Source organism: Chrysemys picta, chromosome 8, assembly GCF_011386835.1.
Source record: "Chrysemys picta bellii isolate R12L10 chromosome 8, ASM1138683v2, whole genome shotgun sequence".
Classification (NCBI taxonomy): domain Eukaryota; kingdom Metazoa; phylum Chordata; order Testudines; family Emydidae; genus Chrysemys; species Chrysemys picta.
Window position 1 is genome coordinate 64,566,372 of NC_088798.1, and position 25,196 is coordinate 64,591,567.

At 43.8% G+C, this 25,196-nt stretch overlaps 1 protein-coding gene and 1 long non-coding RNA gene across 8 annotated transcripts in view; one reads left to right on the forward strand and one right to left on the reverse strand.

The window, feature by feature from the left end:
• The window catches only part of DNM3 (dynamin 3), a 345,189-nt gene extending 327,047 nt beyond the window's left edge, over positions 1-18,142 (forward strand). For 5 of the 7 annotated variants that reach the window (XM_042851247.2, XM_042851256.2, XM_065554697.1 and 2 more), the window contains 2 exons: positions 1,051-1,287; positions 13,645-18,142. In XM_042851247.2, the coding sequence (XP_042707181.2) occupies positions 1,051-1,287; positions 13,645-13,714 (307 nt within the window). In that variant the 3' untranslated portion in view covers positions 13,715-18,142. The remainder of the gene's footprint in view (positions 1-1,050; positions 1,288-13,644) is intronic. The other 2 variants (XM_065554695.1, XM_065554696.1) reach the window with 1 other exon arrangement.
• Positions 1,281-16,762, reverse strand: LOC122173811 (uncharacterized). Its single transcript, XR_010589805.1, has 3 exons — positions 16,630-16,762; positions 1,927-2,038; positions 1,281-1,599 (listed from the first exon to the last, which is right to left on the reverse strand). It is a non-coding gene; the product is annotated as an uncharacterized LOC122173811 (long non-coding RNA).
• Positions 18,143-25,196: the final 7,054 nt, after the last annotated feature.

Genomic DNA, 25,196 nt, shown 5'->3' on the forward strand with positions numbered 1-25,196 from the left:
GTCACCAGCCTTCATTCCAGATATTTCCTGTCCTGTTTTGTTCTAGAAGGGACATGGAGAAAAGGGTGCTTATAAACCTCTTGGGGAGAGGGTTCTGGTATATGAATCTGTTGGACCTGGCAATCCATTTTCGGATATGTCAAGCAGCTTTGGGATTCATCATCTAGAATTGTCTTCCATGGAGCTACTGTAGTATGTGTCTCCTTCACCAAAAGATATCCGGCCTGTATATAGTCCAAGTTTTTTACAAATTCTTCCACACGTTCATATTACGTGGATAAATGGAAGAGGTATATGTATCAAGAAAGGTGCTTGTAATCTCTTTTCTGCCTTTGAGAATACCATCTAGTGTACTTTGTTTGTGACTCAGTTGATATTCCATTTGGTTGCTATGGCTCAAATAATATAATCATTTATGCTCCCACCCTACCGCATCTCAGTTTCTTTAAGGGTTTTTAACTCTTCTCTTCCCAAGCTCAGGCAACCCCACCCCTCTGTGAAACCTAAGTCAATTTTTGTGTCCACTTTTTGGTTCTTTCAAGTCACTGGAAGATTTCAGTGTTCCTTACCTATGGTTTCCTTGAAAAGAAAGTGGCCTTCTTATTAAATCCACCTAACAAATTGGTGTTAGAATATTGACAATACTAAAACCATTATATTTATCCTTGTGATTGTACACCTGATTCTGACCTTAATAATGCTTACTTTCTAGGGATGGTGTGATAGTGAAGGGTTGAGTGTACATTTTGTAGAGGGGGTGAGGGAATAGATATTATTTTGAGACTTGGAAGCATCTCTGAGCATTTCTTTGGAATGGATGGGAGCATGGAAGGCACCATCCAGAACAAAGGAAAATGAGAGTGTTGTCATTGCAAGAATATATGATACTAGCTCTGTGAGATAGCGGGCTGCCTAAATTATACTCTTCAGGACCAAGACAATATGAGAGCAGAGGAAAATGTTTACAAGATTGTTACAGGTTTCAGAAAGTATTTGGCTTCCATTTTTGAAGACCATGTAGATTTTCATTAATCTCTGATTGTTCACTAGATCACCCCCTCCAAGTCCTTCAACTCAAAGAAGGCCTACATTAAATAATCCCCCAACCAGACCTTTATCTGGCCGAGGACCTGCTCCAGCAGTCCCATCACCAGGCCCTCTGTCTGGGGCTCCACCGGTCCCATTCCGTCCAGGACCATTACCTCCATTTCCTAACAACAGTGAAGGCCTTGGGACGCCACCTCAGGTTCCATCTCGGCCAACGCGGGCTCCTCCCAGTGTTCCAAGGTAAGACATTGAATAAATCTTGATGCTGGGTATGGTTCTCGTCCTATAGAATAACCGACATATTTTATATTGGGTAGAAAATTGAAACACAATTCCTTATATCTAAAATGAACAAAGCAATACAGTGCTTTCAGTGCAGAGAGACAAAGGCAGGGTTTGACAAGTCCATTCTTATCATAAAGCTTATTTCTCAGAAATTAGAAACTTTTCACCCAATTAAAAGACGAGTGTGCAGTGAATTGGTCCAAAGAAATGCTTGATTGTCTGACTGAAGTCAGAGCAGCTGCTCATGGTGTTGGGTACAGCCAAAACCTGTGAAAGAGAGAAGTAGAGACTAGATTAGACACAAGAATCATATCTCTGCTCATGGAGAAGAGGTCTGAGTGTAGTGGCTCACGTTATCCATTCTGGTTGGATCACAAAATGCATCTGTCTTTAGAGGGGATGATGATTCATCTCAATGAGAGAGAAAAAAAATCAGCCATTTAAAGAACAGTGACTGCTAAACTGGGAGGCTGGGTGGAGCCCCTGCCTCATAGAAGAAGCTTGATTAGGCCTCATTTCAATAGCCTGTTTATGGATGCATTTGCTGGCATGGGAAACAAATGCTGGGGAAGGAGGTCAGTGTGGTTAAAATACCTTAACTGTCCATATAAGTGTATGGAAGACTTCATGGCATTTGTGTTAAATGTAATCTGCAGTACTTCTTCCGGACTGAGTCATGGTTCACTGTAGCTCGAGCTGCGAACCCCTTAGGTGTAAAAACACATACATATGCTTAAGAATTAAGTGGAAGAGTTCACATTTGTGCTGAAACATCAAGTTTATCCTGCTGACTAAACTCAACGAGAGGAAATTTCTGAGAAGGGGCTGGAGGGGGAAGTCACCTGAGAGGGACAGTGTGTCTGACTCCTATGCCTATTAAAAGTGCCGTTTTAGACTTGGAATTTCTGCTCCGCATGGTCTGTTTTTAATAAAAGCCTGAGCAGGATTGTAGTAAATTGACTCAGAAAAGGGGTCTCAGATACTAAAGGGGGAGGTGGGGAAAGACTTGAGGAAGAGTTCTTGATGAAACTCGAGCTTTCTCTTTTACTTCTTTATATATCTAGTCTCTCCGCGCTGTCTGCTTTACCACTGTTTTCTCCAGTGATTCCTGAAAGTGTCAGGATCCATCATATCCAGGAAAGTAGCTTAGCTTCCTGAGAGGAAAGAGACATTTTTTAAGTTCTTCTTGGCTTTCCAAAGACGTCTCCCCTCCCCCACCCCTGTTTGTCAGGAGCAGAAACTTCTAACACAACAAGACAACATGAGCATTTTACTCTCTTTCCTGCTGAGCTTTCAGATTAAAAAAGCAATAACCAAAACTGTTTTGAAGGGAAAGATTCAAACCATCCTGTTCAGTGTATGGCTGTGCATATATTTTGACTGGAGAATTTGCCACCTCATTAGCAAGATATGACCCCTGCCTTTAAAAAAAAAATCTAATTTTATTCCACGTTATTAGCGTTTAATCAAAGCAGCTGCAATCTTACAGAAACCATGAGCTCTCTGCGGTTTTTTTATTGCTCCTCATTTAACATATGGAGAAAGGAAAGGGGCAGGGAAGAGGGGAAACAATTTTCTTCCTTATTTCTCTCTGATTCTCAAGCTGGTTTGGGTTATGTGTCCTGAGTATTTCTGTGAGGCAACAGAAACTATTTGCATGATGCATGCCTGTTTTAATTAATCCCACTTGAGATGGGTGGATCTCTCCCAGCAGCAAAGCTTGTGAGTAAAGGCGCCGGCCTTTGTTAGCGGCTTGATGCCAAAGTATCTCTGATTTGCGAAATATCCCCTGCTGCCAGAAATCAGATTATTCCCCCTCTCCGTTCTCTTAAAAGGCTGCAGCGATATTTTAAAAGAAAATACAGATGTGCACTTGCTTCAGTAAGATGACTGTAAGCTTGCACGAGCGCCACTATGAAGTTCCAGAATGTGTGTTTGTTTCCTGGTTTAGAGATCCTGATCTTGATCAAACACTAACTCCAGTCTTAATACCGTTACTTTAAATTGTAGCTTTTTCTCTGAGTGGGAATCTCAGCTTTGCCACGAAGAAAGAGAAGGAATTGGAAATGTGTTTTTCCTGGCAATAGAGCCCTCTGGAATGTGGCATGTGGGCCCGTGATTATGCTCTCTGCCCCTTCCCCTTTTTCCTGCTCTGTAGTGTTACTGCACTGGGGGAGGGAGCAGAGAGCTTCCACTCAATGAAGGCTCAAACCATCATGCACTTGCCACTGGGATCTGCACTACCCCCAAATACTATGGAAGCTCAGGACCTGGTTGCACACAAATCCTAGAGGGAAGTGTGATGTCCACTGACAGGGACAAAGCCCAGCTAAGCTTTATAGCATGGATGGCACCCTGTCCTGCTCAGCTTTCACGCTCAGGCTTGCAGTCATGGAGCTGTCACAGCACTCAACAGTGATTCTGGACATGAAGGGTTTGCAGGGGCAGGGTCTTAGAATGGGATGATATCAATGAAGAATTGAATCAATCTGCTGGTCAGCTGGTCAGTGGAGCTGCCCCGGCCTTCAGTTGTTCAGTGGGGCTGCACTGCCACTCGCTGCTCTCTGCCCTCTTCCCCCCCCCCCACTGCCCTTAAGGCAGGAAGAGGCAGAAAGGAGGGAGCGGCGGGTGGGAGGCGCTCAGGAAAATGGGTCTTGGGGGAGGGGAAGACATTAAGTGGGGACGGGGCCTTGGGGGAGGGGCGGAGCCAATGTGGGGCACCCACCAGCAAAACTAAAAGTCAACGCCTATGGTTATAACATCACCTGTTTTCTCATCATTCACCCAGAAGTCAACAGCAGTGAAATGCCTGACTCCTTTAAAAATCTAGCCCCAGTTCTTTACTCCATATTTGTGCAGCACCTAATACAATGGGGTCCCTATCTCTGATTGGGGCTAGGGTGACCAGACAGCAACTGTGAAAAATCGGGACATGTGGTGGGGGGTAATAGGCACCTATATAAGACAAAGTCCCAAATATTGGGACTGTCCCTATAAAATTGGGACATCTGGTCACCCTAATTGGGCCTCTGCATGCTACTGCAGTTCTAGGCAGAGCTGGTAACACCACCGATAGTTCAGGTTATCTGACACTTCCCATTGTAAGAATCTCTGTTTTCAGTTGCTTTTGACTTTCTCAAACATTAACAGGCTTAAATTTTCCATGCTGAGTGTCTCTGCCTAAGGCTGCATTTTTTGGGCAAGGTTTATCCTGTGCACCAACAGAGGCCAGGGTCCTGCGGAAAAAATAGTATGTGATCATATGATTAAAAACTGTAGCATAATGCCTATATACAAAGGGGCTGAATTGGACAGATAACCTTCATTCTGGCATTTCCTAACTGGTGAGCACTTTCAACCTTATGAATGTTCTTTTACTGGACTTTTTTGGCTGAAATATAAAATAATAATAAAATGTCTGTTATTTTTAGCTGAGCACTTTTGGTGTGTGCTCAGTTCTATACAAACATTGCCTCAAAGAACTGATGTTCTAAATCAGACTCAGCCTGAATGCACAAGCCATGGAGTGCAAGGTGCTCTTGCAGGAACAGGTATTGTAAGTTAAGGTGCTATTTAAAAGCATAATCAGCAATCCAGAATATACCCCATATGTGCCTGGGGACAAGTTAACTTGAACATTGTGTTAATGAAAGGATTTTAAAAATGGTAATTTCCTGGGTTTTAAAGGGGAAAAAAGAAGCTAAAGCATGACTGATTTCAGCTTTGCTTCCAATCAAAATCATATACACTGTGTTTAGCAGCCCCATGCCAAATCCTCGTAACTGTGTATTCATATACTCCATACTCCCGCATAATTCCAGTACTGCCAGTCCCAAGTATTCAAAAATCATGAGAATTAAAAACATGTGCGTACATTATTCGCTGTCTGATTGCTGTTTGAGCATTTAGGGGGAAGCCACCTCCTCCCAATTGATTTATCATATCCAGTTCAAATTTCAAGCTCAGATGACCTCACAGTAATGCAGTCCTCGCCGCTGGGTGCTCAGAGAAGGAACTCCACTTCTCATAACTCTCCGGGCAGAAGAACTGCCATTTTTGCTTCTCCATCCCCACTCCCATGTCAACAATCTGCCAGCCCCTTGCCATCTTCCTTCCTGCCCACCCAGTTTGCTGCTCCCCTTCACATTCCCCCTCTGTGCTCCTAGACAGCAAGAGAGAGAGAGAATGAATAGGGGAGAGGGTATATGGGTCTGTCTATGCTGGATTACTTTTCTAACTGGTTTTAAAACTGGTTCTGCAAAACCAGTAATAGGCATAGTGTAGACCCATTTTAATGAACCAGTTGCAAGGCCCTCGAGATTCAGTAAAAGCAGGGCAGGCTGCCCGAAACATGGTCTACTCTACACCATTGCTCTAATTGGCTTGCAAATCAGTTTAGCTGAACCAATTTCAAAAATGGTTAGAAAATTCCCCTAGTATAGACAGGCCTCATGAGAGAATGGAGGGAGGGATGTGGGGAGAGAAATGGTATGAAGAGAGGAGAAAGAAGAAAGGAGACGGAGGAGAAACGTACAGAGGGACAAATCTGGGGATAAGCAAGAGGTTAAGGGTACTAATTGGATGGTTGCCCTCAAACACTGCTGTGAACGCCTGTGGTCCTGTCAGCTGACAATAGCTGGGAGGATGATTAATTTGCTTTATTATGTACGTTTTCAGCAAGAGACTTTTTGCCTCGTTAGCTTTTTTAAAAATGTACTGATTAGTAAAAGGAAGTGGTTTTTATTTTTAGCAACTCTCGATTTTAAAAAGGAAAGTGAAGGCAAACAATAGCGAATATTGTTTGCCAGGAATGCAGATGGGAAGCCAAAGGTGTGTTTTGTCTTCTGTATTTAATTAATAGCATAACATTTGTCACAAAGACCCTGTGCCTAGAGAAGAGGTGACCAACACAGGGCCCATGGCTGGATCCAGTCCACAAGCTGTGTATGTGTGACCAGCATGCCACATTCTCATTGTGCAGAATCTCAGCTTTCATTTTTTAATGATAGTACGTTTCTAACCTTCATGGTCATGAAGAAAACCGTCTGAAGGTGAATCAAATGAAACCAATGCAGTGTTGCCTTCCTGAGTCTGCAGACAGCCTGACACAATGTGAAACCTTCTGTCCCCTACTAATCTCATACAAGTGTCAATTAAAACAACTTAAATAATTCAATATCTCATCTAATTAATTTCCTGCCATTGCAGGGGCCTCAAGCATAGGTGACACCTCAGTCTCACCTGTTCTCTGCCTGTGGCACACAACAGCCCCTGAGTCCTCTTGAAAACTGAAAGGCATTAGTCTGATTTAAATTATTGGGTTCAATGTAGGGCTTTCTGGGTGAAACGTAATGGCCTGTTTTATGCAGGAGGTCAGACCAGATGGTCTGATGGTCCCTTCTGGCTTTAAACACTATGTCAGCATTAACTACGGCATTGATGATCATTTTAGTGGCTGTGGAGAGAGCTAGGAGTGAGAATGGGGAATTGCATTTCATTCCTTGCAGCAGAGGTTCTAAAGATCTCATTAGCCCTCTCTGTACCCACATGCTCAATCTAGGAAGTGCATGCCTGGCTCCAGCCAAACCAGCCTCACATGGCTGTGCAAGGCAGTGGGGAATCCTTACTGCCCTGGGTGATGCTATTGGGACTAGGGACAGACTAGCCCTAAATGTGTTTATCCATCTGTGTGCCCATTACATTCTCCTTCCCCCATCGTTTTGTGGTGATTTTCACTCCCTCTATTGTCTCTGCTCTCCTCTGCCTGTTTTTCTCCTGCCCCTGGGCTTCAAGTCCTGCCCTATTCCTTGCTCCTTTCATCTGCATCATCCTTCATCATCCTCTTTACATCTTTTTTGGTCTCTTGTATTCTTTTCCCCCAGTCCCAAGTCTCTTCTCTCTTCCCTGCTGACCTCCTCCCCCAAAGTTCCTCTTGCTCCTGAACTGCAGGCCCAGAACCACCACTGTTGCTGTTGTTCCTTTCTGCACCTTTGGCAGGGGCCAGGAGGAAGCATCTGAGAAGTGGAGATGCTGATGTGTGAACTGGGAAAACAAAAGAGGAATCTCTGGCTGTGGAGACATCCCGGGATTTTATTAAACAGGGAGAAAATCCTCTTTTCAGTAAAACAGGCCAGGATGCTAGGACCGTCTCTCAATTAGGACAAGCCTGGGAAAATGGGTTTCAGGTCCCCCTAACAGATTGGAGATAGTGACTTATAGAAGAAGTGACTTTTGTTCCCCACCTAAAGAAAACAAATAATCTGTCTAACCTCTTTCCACTTTACAGTCTAAAATAAGCCTGGTCCACAAAGAGACTTGAATCCACACTAACAGTGAAACCTGGCTGAAGAACTGTTTCAATATTTTCTTTCTAAAAAGGTGCGAACATGGTTTCCAATCACAGTGTAGTCTGAGCCCAAGAGGCCGGGAATATAATGAACAGTTGCCAATTTTATAGAAAAAAGTAAATAAAAAGCTGTTTACACCTCTGGAGCAATAGGAATATATTGTAAAATGCATCCACTTTCGTAAGTGCTCTGTGATGGTCCTGGACAGATGTGGATGTAAGTGGAAATGAAAGCCTTTTATTTAGAATTATGATGGCTTTTCTTCTCAGTCCAGCGATGATCTTAAAGCAGGGCCTCTCACTGTAATTACAGCTATGCTTCACTAAAAGCATATTTTGTGGACTATGTCTCTAGAATGATAGCAGTTCTGAAAAGGCAGATGCTTGAAGAGTTCCCATATGGTTCTGATCGAGTTTTAAGTCTAGACTTGCTTTATTTAGTGACTTTTGCTCTGCATTTGTCTAGCTAAAGCTATTCGGAGCTCTCTTAAAACTGAAAAAAATGGAGTGTGCTCTTTAAGTTAAAAATAAAATAAACCTTTCTTATTTTTTAATTTTTGGGTGGAAGTAGAAGTTATCCCTTGTATAAAACCCCATTGAACTCTTCAAAGGAGGAGTCACTCCAGAAACATCAGGGAGTTATTAAATAGGATTTCATTGGTAAATTCTTTATGTTCTGCCTAATGTATGCTAGTTAGAAGTCCTGATTCTTTCTGCAGACTCGTTTACTCAACCCTAGGAACGAATGATCCCCTGCTCCTTCAGCACAAACTTTTACAAACACAGCATTTCTCTTTCAAAAAATGGCCCCAGCAGGCCACTAGCTAAAGAGGGCCAGGTTCTGGCGGTCTGCCCCAAAAGTTGATACTTCAGTGAAAAGATTTGAGGCAACAGCTAAATAGGAATCACTGTAGAAATGACATTTTTATCTAAAAGGACTGTCTGATTCTGAATCTGCCCAGAAATCAACCTTTTGCACCCTGTGAACAGCAGTGAATCCAGTCCCAGAATATGAGAGAGTCTGATGGAAGCAGAAAAACTGTGGGCTCTGCTGTCTCTACCAATATCATCTCTTGGCTTCAGACTAAACATTTAATTGGGCTTAGTCACATATTTACTCATTGACATGGCAGCTAGCGCAGCACACAGATCGTCTGGGTTTGTTTTTCTCTAATTTTCTTTTGATCTGAATGAGTTCAGAAGATTACAGCTCCCCCTGCTGCTAGTTGTAGTCTATAGATCACTGTAGTTTTAAGGGAACGTTAACGTGCAGAGAATGTTTGCGTAAACTTTGCTCACACTTCACACTAAAAAAACGGATTTTTACAGGCTGAAATCCATTGTTTCCTCAGAACTTGATTTTTCAGCTGATTTAGTCCGACTGAAAGAAGGAAGTGGCCCTAAGAAAGATGATCTTATGGGCTCAGCCAGCTATATTTGCCAGGAATAATCCAGGACCAGGCTCTCTGCTCCATTACACCAGTCTAACCGATTGCTGAAATTCCTCCCATTGTAAGTTCCAGGCCTAAAGTGAGGGAAAAGGAAAGAAGGCCTGTGTTGCAGGCCTGTCCTCCTGTGCTAGCAGTCCAGATTCCTTCAGACTAAGAAGGTGAAAACCTACTGAAAGCCAAAAAGTGGGCTTACACTCCCTATGCTCCCGGGCAAGGAAATCTGAGTGAGTGATAGGTAGGCTTAGCAGAATTAGATTTTTATTTTTTTATAATGTTGATGGATTATATTGATCTTTATTTTTAAGCATTTTTATCTATGTACATTTTCACAGTTGTGGGAAATTATGTGCGGGGTCAGAGGGTAATTATTCACTGACAGTAGGTGCTGAGATTCAAAAAATTAAAATTGTCAAAACCGAAATGTCAACATCCCATGTCAACATGTACAAAATAAATGTCCTTAACTCAAACTCTAAAGTTTTCAAGCAGCATTTTCCTTACTTTGCCCATCTGTAAATTTATGTTGTTGTTGAGGGAAATAATTTTTCTTTGGTCTGTGTATGTCTGGGGAAATCAACATTTACCAACATTTCCTGATTAAAAATCTAATCCTTCCAAGCCTAGTGATGGGCAGCTTCCAGGCCTGCCCTTTTCGCTCGCTCCCTCTTCAACTCGTGTAAATCTTTGTAGCTCCACCGCAGTCAATGGAGCTAGGGCAGTTTACACCAGATGAGCATCTGGTCCTCTGTAGTGCATGCTGGCATCAGGATCAAAAGCTACAGATCCCAGCATTCAGGTACCCGCCTCTGGGAGGCTGCTAGCCTAGGAGTTTCCTAGCATAACTGCTATGTTCAGTGGCTTGTGGACAGGGCCGGCTCCAGGCACCAGCGCAGCAAGCAGGTGCTTGGGGCGGCCAACGGACAGGAGCGGCACGTCCGGGTCTTTGGCGGTAATTCGGTGGCGGGTCCCTCAGTCCCTCTCGGAGGGAAGGACCGGCCGCCGAAGAATGAAGTGGCGGGGTAGAGCTGCCGCCGAAATGCCGCCAATCGTGGCTTTTTTTTTTTTTCCGCCTCTTGGGGCGGCAAAAACGCTGGAGCCAGCCCTGCTTGTGGAACCAGAGGGACTTCACTAGGAGGGGGCACTGCATTGTAGGCCAGTCGTGGAAGAAATAAGGCTGCGTAGTGCTTTCGTGTATATAAACGAGGTGTAGAACAAGACAACCAAACTAATTTCACTGAGACCGAAACCAAATTGAAACCCAGGACTCTATCTTACTGTGCCATCTAGTTTCTGACCAACCTAGTCGAAATGTAAATTTGAACACAAGAATTCGGAAGTACGATATTTGGATTCAGTGTACTGTCTTGTTCAAGTTTGTGCTGAGATACATTGCTGGTCTTATCTTTCACATTTAATATAAAGAAGCTGTATGAATTCTCTCTGTTTGTAAATTGTACACACATTAGTTGGTGTTTTCAGTAAGCTCTAAGCAATGCAACATGGTGAACTTCGACAAAGAAATAGTTTAATGTAATCCAGCACCAATGCAGAGCCTTACAAGTGGTTCTTTACAAAACTACAAATTTCGTAATCTGAGCTAACAAACCAACACTGAAGCTAGCTGAGAAGCATTCTTCTGTTAGAAAAATACACCATGAAGAAATTGCTGTTTAGGGATTTTATTTTAGCTTGTTGATTTCCACTAGGATATCAGTCGGAGTCTGCCCCGTTTGTGTTCTGTGTTAGGGATTAAGATTCTCATTTCTCCACAGGGTAGTGTATTGAAATACAAGTTACACTTAAAGCAAAACAAACCTTTTCAACCATAAACGTGCTTCAAATATTGAGTCCCAGTTCAAAGAATACTAACACTCATGCTTTTCATCTTCAAAGCACTTTTAGTGCCAGTAGGCCAGCTTCCAGTGAGGTCATTGGCAAAACTCACATTGGGTTCAGTAGAAGCAGAATTGGGCCCATTTATTCCATAAGTCCCCCCCTGTGAGTTAGGGGAGCAGTCAGAGAGGTTGTGTGACTTGCTCACTGGGCGTTAATGGCATCACTGCTAGCAATGGATTTAGAACTCAGGAGTTCTTGTGCTCAGATCGCACTCCAGCCCTCTTTCAGAGCAGCTATGGCAGGGTTCGACTTACATCGATATGGTGTAAGGAAGGCTGGGGTCCTGGCGGGGCAGAGCAGAGACCCTCAGCAGGGGCCGCAAGGAGGGCGACGAGTGCTGGGCTGCAGGGGGAGGCCACCCCACTGCTGAATGACACCTGCCTGGTGACAGAGCCATTCAGCAGCAGGATGGCTTCCACAGCAGCTGGTGGTTTGGGCTCCTCCTCACAGTCCTGGCTGAAGGTCTCTGCTCTGCCCCACCAGGACTTCAGCCGGGGGCTCATGCTGCCAGGAGCTCATCCTTCACCTTGCAGTCCTGCCTGGGAAACTTTGCTGCACCAGGACAGGACTGCAGCCCGCCACACATTTTGCTCCCTGGTGTCTTGAGCCCCTCAGTCGTGGTGCAGGGAGCTCCCTGTAGTCCTGCTCTTAGTCCTGGGAGCCCCCTACAGGCCAGCTGTCAGTACTGCCCTTCCCCACCCCATGTAAATTTCAACAACTGCCCTACCCCACCCCATGAAATTTTCCACAACTGTAAAATAAAAATCAGAAAAGGTAAAAACCAATATTGATCATACAAACTGCAAAAAAAAATCGTATTCTGCTCAGCCTATACGCAGACATGTGGTGGCCTGGGTTGAATTAAAAAACAAAGGAAGAATTGACATTTCCTGCTTAATAAAATGGGAAGCAAAACAACCCTTTAAGAGTTGGGGAAGGGGCAGAATGTAGTGGAATAAAATGCAGCATAAAAACCCTGCTGGAGAGAGCTAAGCAACGAGCAAAGGAAGCTGATTGGCTGTGCAGAATAATCAGAACATGTGTAAAAAAAACTAGAAGCAAGCTGGGTGTGGCAGCACGGAAATAAGAGGAGCCATCTGCAAGCTGAACTGTGCCAGTGTCCGGCTGTCTGGCATGGCAAGGGGGCGGGTGTCCATTTGCCAACTGTTTTTTGTTTGTACTGTTGAACAATACAAATAGACCCATCCAGGGAATCATCTTACAGCCGCATTTTTGTACTATGATCCTGTGTCATTGCTCTACAACCATGTTGTCCCATCTACGCAAACACAGACACCACTAACCGTTCCAAGGAACCGCGCCCTGGCATGGTTAAACTTGGAATGGGGATGATCTCTCTAGGCATTTGCACGTGCCACATGCTGACCTGTCTTAGTTTTAGTAACATTCTCAGCCAATCAAATTCTTTTGCTGGAGAATGCAAAGCAACTGACTGATTTTGTCCTTGCACTTTATTCAGTAGATTCATTCCCTCCCATGTGGCCCTGAGTGTGTAATAGTCCCCCCCCCCCCATTCCACAAGAAAGAATAAAATCTTCAGAAACCCCTAGGAGATGAGCAGAGGGAACCTTTGAACTCTGCAGCCAGCTCCAAATGACTCCCAGATCGGCACAAACTCTTTACACAAGTGCTCCCATTGAGTTCAAGTAAGAGAAACTTAATCCCGTATTGGAACTAGACCTATGAGTGAGCTAGCCACTAGGGGAAATGCCAGTGGCATGAAATGCCTTTGAAGCAGAATCATTCATTTCATAAGGGCAATCATGAACATGTAGACCTACGCACATGCTTCAGTTACTCCATGGGAGTAGCTTATTCACTTCAGTGGGGTTAAATGTGATTAAAGTTAAGCACAACAGTAGTAAAAGAAAACGTCCCCTGGAGTGAAGGACTGGGCTATACTTGAACTCTCCTAGTTGGGCTCCAGACTGATATGTATCTGTGTTCACACACCGTCTCTTACTTATGATTCCCACCACAACTTCTTAAGTCAAGAAGCGAACAGGTCTTGGCCTCACTGAGCCCTGTCGCATTGAACCCACTCAGTAGTCTTTTCCCAGCTCACCGTGTTTGCCACGTTGCGGCAGGAGAACTGGGAGCTAACAAGCTAATGATCCCAGTGTTAGTTGCGAAGGCCAGTATTTTCAAAAGTTGCTTCTAAGCTCTAATTGAAGCAAATGGGAGCTTCAGGTGCACAACACTTTCTGGAAATCAGGCCCAAGTTTCCTCAAATTGGGCATCGCAATCCACAGCCACTTTTGAAAATTTGGCTCTAATTCTATTCTGTGCCTTTCTAAGCTGAGAGGGACATCTGACCAATTGACCTCTGAACCTTGTAAACAGAGAACAATCTGTTGGCTATTCCAGAGGGAGTATCTGTACTGCACATGGAGCTGTTCAGTGAACATTTTACCTTCTTACCTATTGCAAATGCTTATGGGCTGTCCTGTTTGATTGTAATTGGAAGTAGAAATGTGACATATAGCTGCATGTGCATGTTATGCAGCAATAGCAATATTTTGCACCAGTGAGAAGGTTACAGATTCATACTCAGTGTTTCTGCTTGTTTCCTCTCTCTTTCTCTCTCTCTCTCTCTAGCCGAAGACCACCCCCTTCACCCACTCGGCCCACTGTAATTCGTCCGTTAGACTCGTCCCTGTTAGATTAAGTGAAGTTTCTGGCATGTCATTAATTGCTAACCAAATATATGGAAGCAACTCGCTTGATAACTGTTGCAATAACCAATGTATAGTCGCATGTATGGACATCTGTAGGCAAGTAACCAATTTTACTAATATACTCTGTCCATTCTGTATTGCTTATGGGGTCTGAAATGTCATGGGAAGGTATGTGATGCCTTGACTTTCCCTCTTGCAAAAAGCTGATTTCTTAGCTAGTGTACTGACATATATATATTAATGCAAGCACTTGAGTGTTCCCGTTCTATACATTCAAACGGGGGCTTGCTGTACTGTGTGTTTGTGTTGACCAAGTGCTTAGAGTTTGCCTCTTTTCCATTTCAAAGGGACATCTTGTTTTTATAAGTAGCTTCCAGGTTTCTGCATCAAATTGTTTAAAGAAAGGCTTTCTATAATTTGGATTATAGTTATACACATTTCCTTCCTTAAATGCCAACTGGGCTGAGAGAAACAATGTTGTCTGTAATTAAAAGCTCCTGCACGCCCCATAATTACACATGTCCTCATGTCTCTTTCACAAGCCTGCTGGATGGTTACTTTCACTATAATTTCTCAACATCAGAAGCTTTTAGTTTATGAAGAATGTTGCTAAGGAAAATAAGGCCATATATGGTGTGATGAGCTCCACTCTTTGTGTCCCTCTTTACAGGCCAAGGGGGGAGTCAGTCTTCTTTTTCAGTAACTGGTAAGAGCCAGATTCTGACCCTCTTGCTCACATTGGGTAGTATTTCCTCACATGAGCATTCCCACCGAACTCGATGGGAGCATGTGTGTAAACATAACACACCATGAGTAAGGGTATCAGAGTCTGGACTAAGTGGGTGGTATATTTGTCATTTCAGTGTGAGAAACTGGAACAGATTTAATATGTGAATGGTCTAACTGAACCACCAATTCCTTACCCACTATTTGAATGATATTTTGACCCAAGTCACAAAGTTCAGATCTGAATTTGGATCTGAGCTTTCTTGGTAGTGAGTGCTGTTTGAATTGAGGATTTTGGTTGAAGCTGATCTCTCTTTTCAACCATTATTAAAACCCTGAGACAAAGTTACACTGTGTGAAGATTTTGCATTTTCATTCACTGAAATCCCCTGTGGCTTGGTACGATAGTCCCTTTATCCAACTAAAACAAGTGAGAAGTGATCAACTATATAGCCCGGCGATGCGTTATTTTAACAGCTGTTCATTTTCAAGGGTCCTATTGTTTGTTATTTACAAAAAGCTTTATCTTAACTAGTTAACTTGCCATTTTAAATAGATCAGAAAATTTCCCTCCCTAGTGTAGAACAAATGAAGTGGACAGAATTAAACTAATTTGACCTGATGTCTTCAGAAAGTATTTGCTGTTATTTTATTACAGTTAGAGTTCCTAAGGGAAGGCAGTTGGTGGTTATGAAGGCCATCACTATAATGAATCAATCTAATAAATTCATGTATTGAAGCTGTATGTGGTGCTACAATACACAGTATCTCAGTGGTTGGGAGGGATCCTGTCAGAACCACAACCAGTGGGAATTTTGTCTGTTAAATATTCCCAGACTGCTGATTAAATAATAGCTGTGTCCACCACTGAAGCAAATTGTGTTTCTGCTACATAAGAGAGTTTAACTTGGGAAAGCAGCATGATTTGTATATTAGTTTAATTTCCTGTCAAACTTATACTCAGAACACGCACCTGTAGAGTCTAGAGGTCAGTGTTTTAAGCACTGCAAAGATGGACTTTGGCACCTTGGTGATCTTAGTGAATTGCTAAAATGGCCAATGTTAATTTGAAGAACATGCTAAAATACTGAACAAAAACTTATAAAATCATCTTTAAAGTAAAAAGAAATTGCACCTTCTAAATTCAGTTGTGCTGTTTTGAACTACAGGAAAGTAAAAAATTACATTTCAATGATGTTTCTATGTTCTCCGCTCTTCAGTATTCTCTAATTTAATATGTAACATTATTATTAGAGGTATTTATATGGCACTATACTAGTAGGTTTATGCTTTTCAGGCAAAACTTCTATATTTATTATTTCCAAGTTTTAATTTGCAACCAACTTCTATTATAAAGTCCTATTTTAGCACCCTTTTAACTTTGACTTTTGGAAACTAATTTGGCAAAAAAAAATTGCAATTTTTTTTCAAAAAGCACAGGAGAAAGTATCTAGTTAAATCTGCTTGAGACAGTGACATTTTAAAGAAAATAGACTGAAGTTAAGCCAAGTTATTAATAATTTTTGTTGTGGATAAATCTTAAACTGCCCACACATTGCCTGATTCTGAGTTCATGTATGCTGTTGTAAATCTAGAGTAACTCCACTTGAGTTACAGCAGAGTAAATTCTGCATAATGGAGATAAAAATCAGGGCCCATAACATATTGGGCGTAATTCTCAACTGCCCTGCATTTTTGTAGCCATTAACTTCGGTGCAAAGTGGGTATAAAGAAATCAGAATGGGATAGCATCTGAGACACAGTTGGCACTGAAGTGAATGGCTACAAAAGGTGAAGAGAATTGGGCTCATTTTTAATCGGTCACTAAGAAATGCATATTTCATCACAGTGCAGCAACCTTAAATCTGACCCAAAATAAAGAGCATTCTTTCATCAGTAATCTCAAAATATAAACAATACAAAACTCTTCTGGAAGGAAGCACAGCATTTATATATGTGGGCATTAATCAGCCTCAAGTGCAAATCCACATACTCTGATAATTTTACCTTAAGTTGATAGTTATGCATTTTTCAGAGTAAACTATGTTTCTCAGGAAAAAGCAATTCTAAATACTTTACAAAAAAGTCTACCGCCAGCTGATATAGATTCATCTTATAATCATAGTTCATGTTTGTCAGCATGGCAGTCTGTGGAACTGGACTCTTCATTCCTACTCACCCTGATTCCGTTTAGTTTCACCCTACCTCCACAATGTTCTCACCAGAAACATCCCTGGCAGCAGCTCGCTCTGCACTGGAAGGACAGCTGGGCAGCTCATCAGTACTTCTCCCTAGATCTGCCAGTAGGGGAGTGGCTGTCTGAGAAAGGTAGCCTTTCCCTCCGCAGACTGAAGGCACCTCTACAATGGCGTGCTAAGCCTGAGATCCCATAGCCCAGACACACAGCCAGGGGGACTGTTGTCCCTTCATTAGACTGGCTCTAGAAAAGCTCAGAAGACTGACTGTAGAGGACGATTCTCTTCCTGCAGTTAACTTAAAAGGAATGAAGGGCTGGGGGAGTTTGTCTGGCTGTGTGTGTGTAGAGAGATGGATCAGAGACTTCTAACATCAGTGATCTCCATTCCATTCCTTATTGAGCAGTGTCCATGTGATTGGATGACCACTTCTAGTTTGGCTTCAGGCTGGTGCTCATCCATTATTTTGTTTAGGCGAAGCCTAACTCTCAGCATGGATAGTGTATTGTGCCTTGCATAGTCATGGTTGACCTTACAGCTGAGGAGGTGGAATGTGCCTGTTTGTGTCATAAGTAGCTCTCAGTTTGTAATCCTGAGGGATCCTACTACACCTTCCTAAGACAAGTAGTGTCTGTGAAATGAAAAGGAAGGCTTAGCTATAGTAAATACGTATTTACTTCATTGCCTGTCTTATTGCACTTTCTGAATAAGCCTCTTATAAAAGAGGCTTCTATTATATTAAGAGAGACATGTTTGTTTTGTACAATGCCATCTTGTGTTATACTAGAACATAGAAAATATTCTACTCTATATTGCAAGCCTCTATTTAAAACTATGTGCATACAGTACAGAGAGATTATTAGATAGATCTATTTGTCTTAAGAATTGAAGACCACCCAATTGAATGCAGACCTGTTTTGCACTGATGGTATTGCTGAGGTGGTTCACCCTCTGCATTGGTCTTACATGAGGCTCATGTCCTGCTTTTGTCTTTGATCACCCTATGCCGTGCTCTGCATGTAATACAGTAGAACTGCTTCGTTTTGTAAATGAATATCATTCTGCCTGTCTTTCCTCTTGCTTTGTCTCCAGGCGAGTGGATACAGATGGCTCCTCCCATCCAGACAGTCCAACGCACTTGCTTGATATGTGATTTGTTCCATGTTGCCGGCTGTTTGTTTTGTTCCCGGTTTGTGTTTTATCCCTCTCTACTTTTCCAGAATGATGTACACAGCGGGGGCGTTTTGTGAGGAGCAAGTGCTCACTTTCTCTCTGAATGTTGCTCTGTATGTTAATGGCCTCATTAATATGAGCCACAACACCTGCCATTGGTTTTGTGGTATGTAAATGATTACTGGCATGGACTTTTGCACACTGTGACTGGATCTCTGGATCCTGAGTCATTACCGAAGGTCTCCTATGCCTCCTGTAAAAATGTCGCACTGCATTTCTGAACCTGAAATAAAGGTAAACGCTGGCTGGGTGTTTGTTACTTTCTGGATGTGATCGAGAGCCTCACCTGTCTTTCAACATGATCATGCCACGTTCCTTCAGTCTGTTTTGTCTTCTTTTGAAGAGCTGACCTTCTGGCATTCCAAAGGGAGATTCCAGTATTAACTGAGTCTGCCACAGTTCTGGGGGAATAAGAGCACAGCAGGATTGCTGTTAGGAACTTGGTAAATGGATTTCAAGCAGCACTGGAACATTTGCTTAATAACTAGGGTGACCAGACAGCAAATGTGAAAAATCGGGACGGAGGTGGGGGGTAATAGGAGCCTATATAAGAAAAAGACCCCAAAATCAGGACTGTCCCTATAAAATCAGGACATCTGGTCACCCTATTAATAACTGACACTAAAATTAGACATTCTGAGTGAAATTCATTGCTGAGCTGCGGGACAGCACGAGTGCTCATAGGCTTGCGTGGGACTAGAATAGTGTGTCCGCTGGCTCTGTGCCCCAGGGGGAATTTCACCCTGAAGGGGTGAGTAGTATGTTCAGATGCATCAGAACATATCTAGGTTCCCCCTCAAAGTTAGTAACGTCCAGCTACTCAGTGCTGAGAGAAGAAATGGTCTCTACAACCAAACAAACAGTAAAAGCATGGCAGCTCCTTAGATCAGGAGCTCAGTTACTGAGTCGCTGGCTCAGTTGGTGGCATCACCCACAGCTGTACTTCGATAGGTGCTGGATGATTGCAGCAGCAGTGAAGATTAAAAATGCCTGTCAGAATTTACAGCAGTTTTGCTTTAACCCTTGTGGATATTTCTTGAGTGGCCTTAATGGCTGAGACTCGGGCAATCTTTGTATTCACACAAACATCTCAATAGAAACTTGTCTCCCCCACATGCCCTGTCTAGCTTTAATACACTACAGATCCCAGAGACTTCACTTCAGCACATGCTGAAAGCACTGCAAGCTTCTCCTTATGATGTGCAACTCATCTCCCCAGTGTGCTGCGAGCCATGCAGACATCCAGTACATTGCTGATGATTTCTGATCAGCTTTGGCAGTAGTTTAATAATACTTCCTTCACCCAACGTTAGCCTTCCCCCATTACAGGGGCTTCCCTGTGATTGAAGGATAACGATCTTCATCATTATAGCCCCATTAATTTTATCAGCGATTCCTCCGAATGCACAGCTGCGACCCAAAGAGCTTTGAGTGACTTTTTTTAGGGACACCCCATCCCAAATATTGAACAGGCCAGAATGCAAAGCAATGTGCATTGGAAAACATAACCCAACTATACATATAAAATGATGGGGTCTAAATTAGCTGTTACCACTCAAGAAAGAGATCTTGGAGTCACTGTGCATAGTTCTCTGAAAACATCCACTCAATGTGCAGCAGCAGTCAAAAAAGCTAACAGAATGTTGGGAATCATTAAAAAGGGATAGATAATAAGACAGAAAATATCATATTGCCTCTATATAAATCCATGGTATTCCCACATCTTGAATACTGCGTGCAGATGTGGTCACCCCATCTCAAAAAGACCATATTGGAATTGGGAAAGGTTAAAAAAAGGGCAACAACAATGATTAGGGGTATGGAACCTTGGAAAAGAGACAACTAAGGGGGGATATGACTGAGGTCTATAAAATCATGACTGGTGTGGAGGAAGTAAATAAGGAAGTGTTATTTACTCCTCATACCACAAGAACTGGGGGTCATCAAATGAAATTAATAGCAGGTTTAAAATGAACAAAAGGAAGTATTACTTCACACAACGCACAGTCAACCTGTGGAACTTTGCCAGAGGATGTTGTGAAGGCCAAGACTATAACAGGGTTTAAAAAAGAACTAGATACATTCATGGAGGATAGGTCCATCAATAGCTATTAGCCAGGATGAGCAGGGATGGTGTCTCTGTTTGCCAGAAGCTGGGAATGGGCGACAGGGGATGGATCACTTGATGATTACCTGTTCTGTTCATTCCCTCTGGGGCACCTGGCATTGGCCAGTGTTGGAAAACAGCATATTGGGCTAGATGGACCTTTGGTCTGACCCCGTGTGGCCATTCTTATGTTCTAAGTTAGTGTCCAGGGTGTGGTTTTACCCATGTGGTTTTACCACTTCTAGTTCCATCAGAACCCCACAAGATGTTCTTGAAGCTTCCCCCATTGAGAACTGCCTTTTATGCAGAGATGAAATGGACTGTATCCTTGACCTCTCTGACAGCCGGGCTAGCACTGCATCTCTGCAAAGGGCCCAAACTCCAAGGCTGGCTGGAGTGAAGCCCCTCCTGCAAATGTTATTTACTGCAAGAAAATCAGAAAACCTCTAAGCAGCAATCTCCATACTCAGAACTGGACTTGCCTAGTTCCACGGGGCCGGTAGGGTAGATATGAAATACTGCCAATAGATGGGGAGGCTGGGTTGAGAATTCAGACTAATGCTAACATCGCAGTTCTTAGTCTGGCTTTCCCCCTCACGGTGCATGTTGTGAACCTTTTTATCTTAAACAGCTTTCTTCTGGCAGGTTTGTGCATGTGCCATGTTAATGTATTTTAACCTTTTTTTAAATCTTTTCCCCCAACCCCCATAACCAAATGAATTTGGGGTTCTTTTTTTGTCTTTTATTTAGACGGCTTCCTCCAGCAGTTCCTGGAAGATCATCCTAACATAAACATTTCACCTCCTTTATATTAAACACAATCTGTGTTTGCTTTGGCCAAATTACCTTTAATTTGCAGTAGACTGTAAATGAAAGAGTTTGTTTTCAGATGTCAAGAATAAACCAAACTTCTGGACATAGATTGTTTTATGTGTGCTGGTTTGTAATGAAGAGATGTAACCATGTTTCTTAGATACAGCCCATGAGAGCAACTCTTTGGAGTCTGCTGAAGCACTTGCTATCCTTTCTGATCAGAAATGGGATACAGAAGAGAAGGGATGTGCTGCTAGGTTCCACGAAGGCTGTCTGGAGACCTCACATGCATGGGCGGCAGGTATAATGCTTTAATTCAAGCTGATGGACCCCTGGTTGAGGGGTTTGGCGGGGGATGTTTTTGCTTTGTTATGCCCCATGCAGGTTTCGGGGCAGCTGAGGAGGTGGTATTTGCTACTCAGCTTCCCAGGTTCATCAATAATCTTCCTGGACTCCAGAGAGATTAGTGATGAACCCAGGAAGCTGAGTAGCACATACTGCCGCCTCAGCTGCCCCGGAACCTGCATGGGGCATATCAAAAGCTTCTTCAGGAGGAGTGTGAGACACTTTTCCCCAGGACTGCTTGGGGTCTGGGGAGAGGAGTTGGCCCAGGGCTCCTCCAGCCGAGGGGAGGGGCGCTTGGGGCTCCTTCGGGTGGGTGAGGGGGCTTGTGGCTCCAGCCATGAGGGGAGGTCAGGGGGTCTTGGGGCTCCGGCCATGGGGGGAGCCATGGGTGAAGGAGCGGAGCTGGGGGCTAGCCTCTCTGAAGGGGGGTTCCACCGCTGCCCATGCTCACCCACCATGAGATTGTGGCTCAGAAGGGTTCACGGCAGCACAAGAATGCAGAGAGCAGATGAACATCTTTTGTAGACATTATAAAAGAGGTAGCTGCCAGCTAATCAGAGACTGTGATGGTAATACAGACTACTGCAATCTCTCCATCGATAATCCCGTACAGTGATCAATGAACTGGAATTTTTCAAGTCATTTTTCTAAACAAAAGTCCTGATCCACCCCTGTGTCTCACACTGACATTCAGGCCTGCTCTGGGCCCCCCAGGTGATAGGGTGTTAGACACTGGTCACTGAGGGAGCCTCATCTATACCAGGGCTCCCACCATGGCTTCCTCCAGTGGAGTTGTACCAGTGTCAGTAACACTGGGCATCATCTGCTGAAAACCCCACATGTAGATAATGCTGAGGTAACAGCTGGGTTATCACCCCAGAATTAGGGCGGGAACCAGCTGTAACTGCTTGTGTGAATAAGCCAAACCCACTCTCAGCACTGTAGCGGAAAGTGTACTCGAGAAGAATGCTGGTAATGGCACTTTTCAGAGTAGCAGCCGTGTTAGTCTGTATCAGCAAAAAGAACAGGAGTACTTGTGACTCGGTCATTACACTAATTGAATCTATTTCCCCATGTTAAAGTATCCTCACACCTTCGTGTCAACTGTCGGAAATGGGCCATCTTGATTATCATTTCAAAAGTTTTTCTCCCCTGCTGATAATAGTTTCTCTTAATTAATTAGCCTCTTACAGTTGGTATGGGTACTTCCACCTTTCATGTTCTCTGTATGTATAAATATCTTCTTACTGTATGTTCCATTCTATGCAGCCGATAAAGTGGGCTGTAGCCTATGAAAGCTTATGCTCAAATAAATTCGTTAGTCTCTAAGGTGCCACAAGTACTCCTATTCTTTTTGGTAATGGCACTGAATATGGCTTTGTTCTGCCTGCACTAGTTGTCTAAAGCACCAGTTCGAGGGGACCAGAGCTCACAACTATTGTTGGGCTTAACTTCCTAGCATAGATTGGCCCTTACACTGTCCATGCAGGCTATCCCGGACCTGTGCCATGCCTGACTCAGCTCTGTAGGGCTCTTATTCCTCAGAACTGCTAATTATCCACCAGTTAACTCCAGATGGCTCTTGATGAGCTTTAGAGTGGGGTTGGAGACAATCCCCTTTGCATGGGTGTCGGTCGTTGCTTCTCCTTCAACAAACCTGCCCTTTTGGTAGTGGGAAAGGGAGCAAATAAGGACAAAAGGGGAAGTGCTCACCTCCTGCTAAGAGTGAAGGAAACAAACGCAGCAACTCATACGAGAGAAAAGAACCCCCAGGTAAGTGTCATTCCTGCTTGACCTGTATCACATAGTGACCAAGAGATTGCTAAAGCTGAAAAGTGTAGTGAAAGGGGAATGTCCCCCCAGCATCCAGGATGGTGGCAAAGAACAGCACTCTTCTCTTCAGGTTCCCAAAGCATAAAAGGAGAGAGTGGCACAACTCATTACCGAACATCCCTTCCTGGCCAGGCAGTTCGCAGTGAGCTCTTAATATCCAAAGAGTAGGGATACACAATGGGGGCGGGGGGAGGGAACTGCCACAAGATATTGCGTCAGAGAGCTTTGTGGGGTTCAAGAAAGGCATAGGCATTTACAGGGCTGGCTCTAACAGGCTACTGAGCCTAGAGTCATGGAGGATCTCATCAAGAGGCAAAAGGTTCTGCTGTTGCTCGCTCTTCAGTCCTTCACAGCCCGTATAAAGTGCAAATATGAGAAGGCCAAGCCTCATGAAGGCTGCTTGTCCTCCAGGCCCTGCCCTGACCAGATCAGCTCTGCACTGGGAAAACCCCCTTTCACTAGCCAGAGTGATCTGGGATGAGTAAACAAGAAGCAGCACTGAGGAAATGATGGTTGCTGTTGTTCCACTCCGCCACCTGGGGACTTCCTCTGGGGCCCTCTCCCTGCTTCCACCCACCCCACCCCCCGGCAGATGCTGCAGTTCATTGACGGGGGGGCTGCCTGTGGAGATCCCATCCACATAAGGTTTCCCCCCCCCCCACACACACACACACACACAAAAGTGTAGCTTCTGGAGCCCTTCTGCTACTCCCCTTCCCTGTCCTTGTGGCTAGCCCCGCCTGTCATCTGTCTCTCCTCTGCATCAGTCAGCACACCCTTGTGTCCAGAAGCCAATAAAATAGACAAGGGGTGCAGCAGGGCATTAGCTGTGCTAGACGTGACTTGAGCCTTTGTAAAAATAAGAACAACAGCATGAGCTGTTACGCTATCTAGGAACAAAACATATGAAGGCTGTTAATGCTCATGCTTCAAGCCATAAGCCAACCACTGCCTGCCTGATGTATGGGAGGATCCTCTTCCATGGGAGCCTTATGATAACAGATCATTAGGTGGGTGTTATACCTGCTTCTGAAGTATCTGATACTAGCCACTGTTGGAGACAACACAGTGGACTTGATGGACGTCTGGTGATCTGTTATGGTTTTTGTTCTTAAGAGCTCACCCATTTCAATGAACTGGAAAGAAGGAAGGAGATAGTGACTATCAGCCAGGGCATGGGAGTTGGTGTCAGGATTCCTGGGTTCTAGCCCAGTTTTGTTACTGACTCGTATGGCCTCGAGCAAGTCGTGTAACCTGTCCATGCATCAGTTCTCCCATCAATTTTTCATGCCAGAAGACATTTTGATTACCTACTCTGACCTCTTGCATCACACAGGGCGGAGAACTCCACCCAATTAGCATGTAGTTCAGTAATGTCAACATATCCTCAAAGGACAATAATTTTTGCTGTTGAGCAAAACCTGAAGTTAATAGTATGTGTTGTTACATACTGTATGTTCTGCATCGCCTCTCAGACATATTTGAACTTTTTTTTTTTTTTTGGACATGTATTTAAGTGTAACAGGTTCTTTAATCTATCATTCAAAGGGGAGGGGAAATTAAAAGTAGTGAAAACACCAATATGGCATTCCAATGAGCCAATTATGAGCCACATTTGTGTCTATAATAGGAGTTGAAGGAAAACTGTTATTGACTGCTGAGCCAATCCAGAGGCATATATTTGCATATGAAATCCAATTGGGTAGCAGTGTTCTGGATCTCAGGATTGTTGATGTCTAAGGAGGTCAACAATTGAAACGTACTAACACATCACATGACTGTTTTCAGCCACTCATGAGCCATGATTTTCTTCTGGTATGTAACAATGTGTCCCTAAATATCACTGGGTGGGGGAAAAAACAACTATTTATTGATACACTATTAATCTGGTGAGTGGGTGCTACTGGGAAACCTCATTGTAGAAAGTAGCTAGAATCTCCAGAGGTGGGCCTGTGCGTCAGACAGTCCAAGCCGTGTTAACTATAAACCCAAGAGATGCAGAAAACACCAATGAAGGTAGGAAACCTTTCTCCTGCTCATTGCCCCATTTCCCATTGTCCTTTGGGTATGCATATGCTCATCGGGGAAGTGCCTTTGCTTCTTGTGATGGCTTGGGTCACAGAAACCCCCTTGGGACTGCCACCTGATGTCCTGGAATTACCTCTGAGCCCGTTTCCCCTGCCAGCTTGGGACTTCAGTACCTTGCCTTGTTTGAGCCAG